This window comes from Neocloeon triangulifer, unplaced genomic scaffold, assembly GCF_031216515.1.
Source record: "Neocloeon triangulifer isolate White Clay Creek 2 clone unplaced genomic scaffold, ASM3121651v1 ptg000014l, whole genome shotgun sequence".
NCBI lineage: Eukaryota > Metazoa > Arthropoda > Insecta > Ephemeroptera > Baetidae > Neocloeon > Neocloeon triangulifer.
Window position 1 is genome coordinate 29947216 of NW_026775556.1, and position 11282 is coordinate 29958497.

Here is an 11282-nt window from a genome sequence, read left to right on the forward strand (position 1 = left end):
AAAAAAGTGGCAACGCCCACCTCTGCATTATGGGTACCACACCATCTTTTACTTACCAGGAAATCCGCAATGGCGCGCAAGTGGTTATGAGGCTGGAATTGCCTTTCACATGCAGGCTGGCTTATGGGAGCATTACGGATTTCACATAATTTTTATTAAATAGTTCATTTATATTTTGTAACGCACCTCGAAATTTAAATAAGTTTGGCTCAATTGATTAAAGAAGCATTTGGCATACCCTTTTTCATAAATATGCCGCTAATATTATTTATTTCAAGATTAATAAGTTGTGTCTCATTATAATCAATCTGTATATATATATCCGCGGAACGGTAAATAGGGGGAAAAACTTATCAAAATAATTTTTGAATCGACAAAGCAGTTCATTATGTTAATTAAATATATTCTCCAATCATTGCAATAAATTTTAATCGTGAGGTATTCTCAAATCTCAATAAAATTGTGAATTTTTTATTCACAATTGCAACCCATATCAAGGCCCACGCATAGCAACCTGCTTGCCAAAGCCAGAGGTGTTGCCGTCATGTCGTTTTTATGCATTTTTCCATTTTTTTTTATCATTCGTCGAAGAAGAAACAATAGTCTTAATTCTTTTAAAAGTGACTAACTTAAAATAAAAATTATAGGTTTGATCAGAAAACGCAATTAAAATTTTTAAGCTTTTTAATAGCCTTTGGTACTTTTTAATTAGACGAAAATTATTTATGCATTTGTGAATGCATAGACTATATTTTTAACTCAAATTGAATTCCACCTTTATTTTTAATTTTTGTTAAATATAATAATCTTTTTAAAAAAAACTTGCTGACCCCGAATAATTTTTTGTGGCCTTATTTATAGAATGATTAAGTTTAATCTTTTTTTGTGAGAAAAATTATAATTTAAATTTTATTTTCAATGCGCATGCAGGTGTTATATTTATGTAACGTATAATTTCCTAAAAAAAAAAAATCAATTTCATTGGAAAACTTATGTTAAATAAGCGGATCGAGCAACTTTAAATCACTGTATAAATAAGGCCACACAGAAATTAATCGGGTCAAAGTTTTTTTTAGAAGATTATTATTAAAAATAAATTAGCTAGAGTTAAAAATATATTTTATGCATTCTTTTTTTTTAATTGTTTATCCCTTATTATTATCGCAAATGCATAAATAATTTTCGTCTAATTAAAAAGTACCAATGGCTATAAAAAAGCTTAAAAATAAAAATTTTAATTGCGTTTTCTGATCATAACCATAAATAATATATTGAGACAGTCCGAGGTCGTTCGAGACCGTCCGAGGTCGCCTGAGACCGTTTGAGGTTTTGTGTGAGTCAAATTTTTTATATTGAAAATTTGCTCTCAAATCTCAAAATATATATAATTCTTGACCCTAAGCATTGATAAAGACAGGTTTCTGGAGTGTTTTAATATTAATATTATAATTATTTGTATTAATATTTAAAAACGTTGAAAACAAAAACAGTTAATTATAACTATAGGACGATCACGTTCTATAACACGTACTTGATAAAATGGTCAAACTCGGGATAATGCGTTAATCTATTATTAAAAAAACTGGTCTGGTGGAAAAGTATAACATATTTTTTTTTATTAATTAGTCACTCAATTTCAGCTACGTATAATTTATTATATTCCTTCTATAAAAAAGAAATCTGTCAAATAATTTGATGAATTTGATCATAAGTTTTGAATACTTTTCATTTGCACAATCAGGTTACTTTCAACTAAATTTTTTTTGAAGCTTGAACTGCAAAAATTTTATTCAAATGATGCTTACAGCATGTAGAAATTATTTTTCTATTACATGTATTTTTTTTGCAACTCAATATTAAATTTAAAACTATTTTTTATACAATTTTAAGGTAAAAGTCATCACATTTTACATGCAGCATATGGGCTTTGCCGCTGGTTTGAGACTCATAACGACCATGCGACCCAAGCGGTGAGCCGGTCGTACTAAGGAAAGTGTTGTACCCATAAAATCGACGGCTCCCCGCTGTGAAGCGGCCGAGACCGCTCTCCTCCCATTTTATACTTCTTGCAGGCGACCCACCCGACTCGACGCAAAGCAAACGCAAAAACTGCTGCGGTGAGCCGACCGATCCGCCAACAAACAGATTTTAAAAACTGCACGAAAAGTACTTTACGTCTTGAACCCGTATGTACCCATTATTTATACTATTTTAGGGTTTTTTCTCGTCCATTATTGTACTATTGAGAAAGCTAAAATTTTTATTTTACAGATACACATACTTTTTGGATATCTACATCTCTGTTGTCCAAGATGTCAAAAGGTTACAAATCTGTGCCTTACAACGAACTGTGCCGCTTGTGCTCCCAAATAACAACTAAACGCTTTGACATTTTTGGCGAGGAGTGCCGAATACGTGGTCTGGCCAAGAGCATTAAGAAGCTATTGTGCATCAATGTTTCCGAGATCGACCCCCTGCCAAAGACCATTTGTTCATTCTGCCTGAACAGGGTGGAGGATTTCAAGGAGTTTCATGCCAATTGCCTCAGCGTCACTCAATATCTGCAAATGAAACTATCATCAGTGGAAAAAGGCAGATGCTATGTCAGCATTAACAGACCCCAGCGTCCAGCCTCTTTGAAAAGAAAATTCACCAGATATCTGAAGGCACCAATAGAGACAAGTTCCATCCCAGTTTTGTCAGCAGATGCCACAGAGGAGGAGGAAGTTGAAGTGCGTGAATATGAAGAGTGCATCCTACAGCCTGCAGTACCATCCAGCAATAATTACAACAATGAAATTTTGAAATTGTTTGAAGACACGGTGGACACTGATTATTTTATCCAGGACCATGACTACATGTCGATTGATCCGTCCATTAGGGAGCTTCTTGGACAGGAGATGACCAAGAAGCAGAGAGTGAACCGAGACCATGACTACTTTTATGAAAATCAAGTAATCTCGAACGTTGCCCATCAGGAATTACTAGATCACAATTACTTCACGTCTTTGGGCCATTTTGAAGATAACTTTGTAAATCTTCTGACCACAGTGGAGGAAGGGAAATTTGAAAAATTCATAGAGCACAATTATTTTCTACCATCAAGCTCACATAGTAAAAATTCTCTTGTTGCTGTAAAATCAATTGAAGTTGAAAATCATGAAAACAATGAGGAAGACGCTGCATTACTTGTGGATCAGCAGTGTGAGATGTGCGGAACTGTTTTTGTGAATTTGAAAGGTCACATATGTTTGGCCGATTTTGAGCAGCAGTGTGAAAAATGTGGGATCATATTTGTGACAAAACAAAATTTTACAAACCATTTGTGCTCGACTTCTGATTTTGATACAAGCGAGGTGGTCAATAACATAGTGCAATGCGCTGAGTGTGGAGGGCTGTACAGAGAGATGAACAATCACAACTGTCTGGCTGATTTTGACCGGCTGTGCCACAAGTGTGGGCTGGTGTTTGGGACTTCAAGGTTGTACCATTATCACAGTTGTTTTGTGAAAGTAAATAGAACTTGTGATTATTGCCAAAAAACATTGAAGTCGAAGAGGAAATTCAAGGCTCATATCCTGACTCACTTGCAAAATATGCAGCGGGCAAAGAGCCCATTCACTTGCAAAATTTGCTGCGCTTCGTTCAGACGTCTTGCCTTCTTTCAACAGCACCTCCAAAAGCATGACACAGCCCAAAATTTAGAGCGTGGGCTCAAACTGAATCAATTAAAACTAAATTTTGAAATTTCTTCTGAGCCTATAGGCAGCAACATCAGGTACAAATGTGACCAGTGTGATAAGCGGTTTGTGAGAAACTCTAATCTTGCCCTTCATAGGCGTCTCCATTCCAAAGCCTATTCAAAATTCACGTGTGAAGTTTGCAGTGCTAAATTTCTCAAACAGACTGATTATTGCAAGCATGTGTCAAATCACTTGATAAATTATAATTTTCCATGTGATGAGTGTCCAAAAGGATTTCAATTTCAAAAAGAGCTACACAATCACAAAGTGCGTCACTGTGCAAATAAAAAAATGCAATTGATGCTTAACGCACGAAAGAAAAATAGCTTGGAATAAAAATTAAAAAACTTGTTAAATAAACCATGATTCAAGATTATTTATTTTCATTATAACACTGACACATGATATAAGATATAAATTATATATATAATGATTAAATGCTAAACTAATTTAATTTTATAATCTAAGCCTGTTAGCTCATTAAAAATTTACATTCCCACGAGGACAGTTATGCTGGAAATAGAGTTATTCTGCGCAGGTGATGATGCTTGGCGAACAGCCATTTCCCAGGTGTCCAGTAATTGGGATACAGAATATAATCCCGGCAGCTTGTGAATCCTTGCAGCAAGAGCTTTTTCCACAGAAGTCAAAAAAGGGGTTGAGGCTTCATTTAAGAGAGAAATAGTTTTAAGAGAAACAAAACTTAAATTAATGTTACCATATTCATCTGCAGCTAAATCGCATTTAGGGGGACTGGCAGGATAGTCCTCGGGGACAGTCAAGCAGATGGGAGGAACACAGGGTAAAAATCTGTCATCCAGCCAGCAAATGAGGTGGATTGCTTGAGAGCCAGGGTGTTGGTTAGGATTCTGGCTAACCTAATGTAAAATTTAAATGGGTTTATTGGAAACTGTTAACTAATTTGATGTTTGACGTCAAAAGTTTTAGCAGACTCCTGCAAGTTGTGATTAAATTATGATCAGTTTCATATTCTCAAAGAAAAAAAATTAAATAGAAGTAGAATGAACAACAATAATAATTAATTTATAATACTTTAAATCTCTGATCTAAACGTGCGATTTCTCCCTGTAAAACCTCAGGAATATCATCTATCGGCTCCAGTGCTCTCCGCTTTGGTGGTGGAGGCATCAGTCTGCATATTAAGTGTTTGAATATTTGTTTTTATAAAAATAAAAATAGCAAAAGTACTTAATTTCTGTGCCCAAAAGAGCTTCTAATGTAGGCTCAAAAGTTCTTTGCAGTGTGTGATTGATCACAGGGCTGTTTAATTGTGTACCAACTGCTTCTAGTAGTGGATTGTATAAATGCTGCTCTCTCAATGCTGCCAAATGAGGAGCTGTTGGCACCGAACCTCCAACTTCTCCCTAAAAACAAATGGCTCAGTTTTAAAAAATTAAAATATGTGACAACTTTACTCTTTTGAAATCAAGCTTTTCTAATACTTTCTCACACTTGAGTAGAGTTTCCAATGGCATTCTTTTGGTCGGATTAGACAGAAGTTCTAGCAAATTTTTCATTTTCTTATGTCGTTCAGCATCTTCATCCCCGATCTTGGCTATCATTTTACGCAGAGGTTCAATGTATTTGCTAAGCTGGCGCACTTTTTCACGATATACTTGCTCTTCCTGCGACGAGCAAGGACTTAAGTTGGCAACTGCAGGGGTGTTTAATGAACTTGAAGGTGACGCCACCATACCTATAAAAAATAATCAATAATAGTTACAGTAAACGGCATAAAACAAGAGATGTCCGCACTCATTGGTCTTGATGGTCCAACACTTCCTGGAGGGCCTCCCATTGGGGTTCCTATTTGTGGACTTGGTGATGCAACCATGGCAGGTGAACCAGCTAACTGCCTGTTTATTTATATAAAATAAAACACCTCAATTACTTTTCTTCCAGATCAGAAAAAGGAAAATATATATTTTTGGCTGAAGGACCACTAGGGGCCAGTGCAGTGTATTTAGTGTGTATACTGAATTTTTCAAGATCAGTTTGTAGGGCCAAGCTCACTTAATTGTTTAAATGAATTAAGTCCAGGGTAATAAATGTAGGAGCATAAAATATTTTGCTTAATGTACTGATTGCAAGGGACATAGACTACGACAGCTTTGTTAAAAGTGCAAAATATATATTACCTAAAACTTCTTGCCCATAATAATAATACTGTATATAATAAAATAAATTGGGCGGTGCCACTAATAACAGGCACTGGCTGACAAGACTTTGCAACCTAACCTTGGACCCTGAAAAAATTCTCTAAAATTTTTTAAGAATTTTCTACGATTTTTTTCTTTGAAAAATTCAAAAATTGAATTTTCAATTTTTCTACTGGCAACATTAACTTCTAGGAAACCTCTATAAACTAATTTTGCGACGCCAGACAACTTTTCAGTATTGATCAAGCGTGTAGGAAACGTTCAAGGTCACTTTCAGCTAAATTTGACTTCGGTCAAAATTTGGCTAAAAGTGACCTTGTAAGTGTTCCTGTATGTGTGTCTTTAATACCCTGGTTGTAAGCTTGAACCAATTGTTCCAGCCGGTGAGGGAACTGAGGCTTGATTGGCAGAAGGGTTGGGACTTTGGCCAAGAAATCCTTGGTTAGGGGTAGCAGCTCGAGGTCCAAAGGGAGGTTGATTGCTCGGTCCAACTGCCATAGCCATTTCTGCTTGCTGAAATGTTACAGATGCATATTCATCTACGTCAGTATATATTATAAGGATTTCTCAGTACTTTTCTGTGCTGGGCTTGCTGTTGCTGTAATTGAGCCATCTGCTGAGCCAATTGGTTTGGAATTTGCTGAGGAGACTGGGACTGCACTTGATAGCCACCCTGACAACAATATTTAAGTTGATTTGTAAATTCAATGCATTCAAGTACAAAATAATTTTTAACATTTTTTACTTAGACGTTTATCTTGACGTTTTTGTGGGTTTACCGCGGCGGCCGTGTCTCTTTTGATGTCGGGCGTTTTAGCAGACATCTGCTAGTTGTAAACCCTCTCTTCTCTTTTTTTTCTCCAATTTAAAAAAAATTTTGCACAGACCGAGAAGAATAAATAATAATAATTATAATAGTTTTGGGTCATACTTCTTCAGGGTTTGTGCATGATTGAGTTTAATGATGCATTGCAAAAGTTATTTGCCCATGTGATTTAAAGCGTGTGAACACCTTCAATCACTTATAAATGAGATTTTATAATTATTTAAGAAATTAAAAACAAAAATAATAATTATTCATTCCTCTCAGTCGATACAAAAATTTGAAAAACAGAAGAAAGGGTTTACAACTAGCAGATATCTGCTAAAATGCCCGATATCAAAAGAGACTCGGCCACGAAGGTAAATTATATGAAATTTTTTAATAGTAGTACTATATTAATGGAAATGAAGCGATCGGGCTATTTCCTTGTTGCAGATTTTTTTTTTTATTAAAAAACGGATCATTACCAAAACTGGAAGTCTTTTTTTAAATTAAAAAAAAATAATAATTTTCTGCAACGAGGAAAAAGTCTGATCTCTTCATTTCCATGATCATCTCCTTGAGTGAAAACTTCTTCAATCAAATTATTTGATGACTTGATGTAAAAGGCAACTTTGGAGGAAAATGGCAAGTGTAATCAATTTTGATCTGATCCAGATCTTATATATTTAAATTTTTACTGTGCACAATTATTTTGACACTCCAGGTTTAATTGTTTGAAAAGTACATTAGATTATTCAATATTTATTGCATTAGACATAAATATATCTCCAATTTGTCTTTACAACTAGTCAGTAAAATAGCAATAAAAAAAAACATTAAAATATTTCAAATATAACATTCAGTGATTGAGAGAGCTCGCACATCAGTGATATTTTGGCCGGGGTGGGCAACCATTTGACTAACCCTCCTTGCTTATTACAGGGGAAAACCACCCCCGAAAACCCTGTAGCTTAGCTTCAGATTCAGATTCAGATAATATTTATTCCGTATAGATCAACATATGTACAGAAATAATCTTTGGAATAGGTCACTGTAATACAGCTATATCTCAATATAACTATAATACAGCTTACTAAATTTAAAATACATTTAAATACAGTTCACACAATTTTACACAAAAAATATTCATGCACGTCATAGAACATTTTGTCGTAGAATATTAATTCCAATTCCTTCTTAAACACTTGATAACTATCAATGCTTTTGATTCTATCGGGAAGATGATTGAAAATTCTAGGGATCATGATGTGAGGGGACTGCGCAGTCAGCAACAGTCTGTTTGGTTTGACAAATAAGTCTTGCTCCGCTATAGGTTTATTTCGAGTACTGCGATTCTGGTGCACTCTGTTAATTCTAGAACTCAAAATTACATCTCCAATATTCGTTCATATCATAGAATTGATATTCCAGCATTACATATTTGACACTTTTAACGAAGTTTGCCATAGTCAGATATTTCTTTCAATACGTAAAGTAATTTGTTATATATTCTAGCAATCATTATCTCAACGCAATTTAGTGAGCTTGGTAACTTGTGATATTTGTTGTTTTTGTCAAATAACTGCCTATTGGCAAATAAGACTGCAGCAGATTGTGTCTTTTGGATCTGGGAAGTTAAAAGAAAATTCTTGTTAGTGGTGGTTCAGGCACATCCCTGACGCGGCCGAACATGAGCTGCAGTCAGTGCAGAAGCAGCTCAAGTTCAATGACTTAATGTTTTTCAACAAATGCATCAGTGACGAGAATGACATGGACGCAAAGGAAAGTATCACCACCGGCATCGGCCGAGTAATGAGAAATAGTGGCGGCGAGCACCGCTTAATTCCCCCAAAAGTGCGCACAGAGCTCCGGGGACAAAGTTTTTCTTTTTGAACCGCAAAACAGTGGAATTCCCTGCCAGCTGAGTTACAAAATTGTACGGTTCCTGAGTTAAAAATTGCATGTACAAAATATGTGACATTTATTTAATATTTTCCTCTTTTCGGCTCCAGCTCGGCGAGTAGGTTTAATTTGGAAACACTTTTGCTCCAAAATTTGGTCAATAAGGTTTAGGAAGTTGTTTACTAGAGCTGACAATATGTTTTCTGACATGCATGAGTATTTGCTATCTGCTGGGTAAGCTTGATTAGTATTATATGTTAAGGTACCGACTTATTCTAAAGGTCGCTGTAAGTATTTTGATCTAATGCGGAATAAATATGTCTAGACTTGACTTGAATTCTCTCCCAATGTGACTCTTCCATTTCTTGTTTGACTTGTTGCAAGAAAATAAATTAATTGAAGAAATCACCTCTTTTTGGTTGAAGTGAAAATGGCGAGCAAAAATTTTATCAAGAAGTATCCCTAATTGTTACTCAAAAATTCTGAAAGCAAGAAGCACCAGAATTGCAGTACTTAAAATAAACCTGTAGCTGCGCAAGACTTGCAACCAATGAGACTGATGCCGAATGCTCAGCCCCTCCAATTTTGATTTGCACTAATTTTCAATCATCTTCCCAAACGTATTAAAAACATAAGTGGTTATTAAGTGTTGAAGAAGGAATCAGAATTGATATTCTATGACAGAAATTTTCTTTGATGTGCACGAATAGCTCTTGTTTAAAATTTTGTTTATTTTAGTGACCTATTCCAAAGATTAATTCTGCATATAAGTTGATCTATGCAGAATAATTATATGATATTTGGATATGAATCTAATAAAATAATAAATTCTTGAATCTATTCATAGATTTGATTTAGTACGTTGGTTGATCTATAAGGAATTAAGTTTTTAAATGTAAATCAAACCTATTATTATTATTTATTCTTCTCGGTCTGTACAAAAATATTTAAAAATTGGAGAAAAAAAGAGAAGAAAGGGTTTACAACTAGCAGATGTCTGCTAAAACGCCCGACATCAAAAGAGACACGGCCTAGCAGGGTTCTGCTGGAAAAATCAACTCACCATCTGCGAAATGTGTATTCCCATGCTTGGAGGCATCCTATTTGGCATACCCTGCATTGGCTGGCCACCAGGTCGAGGAACAAACTGTTGCACTACGGTTTGAAAATTTGTGCATTCTGTTATTTATGTTCAATTACAAATGTAGATAATAAGAAGCTATTTGGGACAAGATGCATATATTTTTTTCTAAAAGATGGAATAAACAGAGTATTTAACAAGAGGTGTTAAATACCAGCCAGACCACTCGCTAAACTGCAGCCTAAACTTCTGATGGGAAAACGATCTTGTCCAGAACGAATGGCTTCTTACCAACACAATAGATAAACAAACTCACTTGCTGGGCTCATCTGGCCCTGCTGTAGGTTCGGTTGCGGTTGTCCTGGCATCACACCCGGCTGGGCCTGTTGGCCCATCATTTGGCCCATCATCATGCCAGGGGCAATTTGCTGTCCTTGCTGAGTAACCTGACCTTGCATTTGCTGCATTTGAGTTCCAGGGCCAGCAGACATTCCGGTCACCATGTGTGGATTTGCTCCTGAAATGTCCATAACAAGATTATTCTTTATTCTTAATAGAACTTCATTAAAAAAGGAAACTTCAAAAATTTAAATCTCAAAAGATTACTAAAATTTTATTAACAAATCAAAACTGGGTACGTTGAAAGCTTCCTTTTTTTGTGGTTGGTTGACATGCAGGGTAGGCAAATAGGGTGTTGTTAGGCAGGTCGGAGGAGTGTTAGTACTCACCCTGCCGAGCGAGAGTCTGCAGGGCATTAATTGGGTCTGGAATACCTTGACCAACACCCTGGATGGGAGCACCACCAGTACCAGTCCCTTTTTTTGCGTCTGTTCACCAAAAGCAAGACAGAATAAAAAAATCCAATGTATATAACAATTAACAAAAATTAAATTAAAAAATTCATTACTCACTTAATTCTCGTACATGTAGAATCAGTCGAGCAACAAACCCCAGATATTCCTCCTGCAATATAGTAATATGTACAAATTGATGAAAAAAATATAAGAAAATGTTATTTGTCACACTTTATTTTTTGCTTTTTGGAAAACGTGACTCTCCATCTCCATGCTATTCCTAGAGGTCGGCATTCCTGAATTTCGGATTGCTTCCTCACTGTAATGTATAAGAAATTAGTTCTTACGTCTTTAAAATGTAAACTTGAATATATATTTGGTACATTTTGGTAACGACGCTCTGCCGGAAAGCAGGAGTTCTCCACGAGTTGTCTTCGTTTGCAGCCATTCTCCCGTGACTATAAAAAAGCGACGAAAATTTGACAAAAGTTTATCAACTCCACACAAATTTTTAATAAAAGTACGAAAAAGTAAGAGGCAATGTGTAATGTCAACAAAAGAACAGGCTCAATGGTTTTCTCTTGATTTATCAAATCAAAATGTCCTCATCAACTTAAGCACTAAGCTTAATAAAGGCGTTTTTTATCTCATTCGGGGGGGGGGGGAGGAGAGGGGTAAAGACGGAGCAAGGCAGATCAAGGAGTTTGGAACCAAACCCCAAAGTCCCCAAACTCCTCGGAGTGCACGGATGCAACCAACTGCAACGTTGGATCTTTT

At 35.7% G+C, this 11282-nt stretch overlaps 2 protein-coding genes across 5 annotated transcripts; one reads left to right on the top strand and one right to left on the bottom strand.

The window, feature by feature from the left end:
• Window positions 1-2042: 2042 nt before the first annotated feature.
• On the top strand, window positions 2043-4119 carry LOC132201596 (zinc finger protein 43-like). Its single transcript, XM_059627872.1, has 2 exons — window positions 2043-2186; window positions 2272-4119. Exon 2 carries the CDS (start codon window positions 2313-2315, stop codon window positions 4077-4079), a length of 1767 nt encoding a protein of 588 aa, XP_059483855.1. The 5' UTR covers window positions 2043-2186; window positions 2272-2312; the 3' UTR covers window positions 4080-4119.
• Window positions 4100-11140, bottom strand: LOC132201595 (mediator of RNA polymerase II transcription subunit 15). 4 transcript variants are annotated; one of them, XM_059627869.1, is made up of 15 exons: window positions 11030-11090; window positions 10889-10963; window positions 10737-10824; window positions 10623-10674; window positions 10440-10538; window positions 10028-10228; window positions 9694-9785; window positions 6498-6596; window positions 6273-6436; window positions 5520-5620; window positions 5180-5460; window positions 4953-5128; window positions 4797-4896; window positions 4462-4621; window positions 4100-4407 (listed from the first exon to the last, which is right to left on the bottom strand). In XM_059627869.1, the coding sequence occupies exons 2-15, from the start codon at window positions 10951-10953 to the stop codon at window positions 4232-4234; spliced, it is 1854 nt and encodes a 617-aa protein (XP_059483852.1). In that variant the 5' UTR covers window positions 10954-10963; window positions 11030-11090; the 3' UTR covers window positions 4100-4231. The 4 variants fall into 4 exon arrangements, with proteins under 4 accessions (XP_059483852.1, XP_059483853.1, XP_059483851.1 ...); XM_059627870.1 differs by having other exon boundaries at window positions 10485-10538; window positions 10889-11140; XM_059627868.1 differs by having other exon boundaries at window positions 10889-11140.
• Between the last annotated feature and the right edge of the window lie 142 nt (window positions 11141-11282).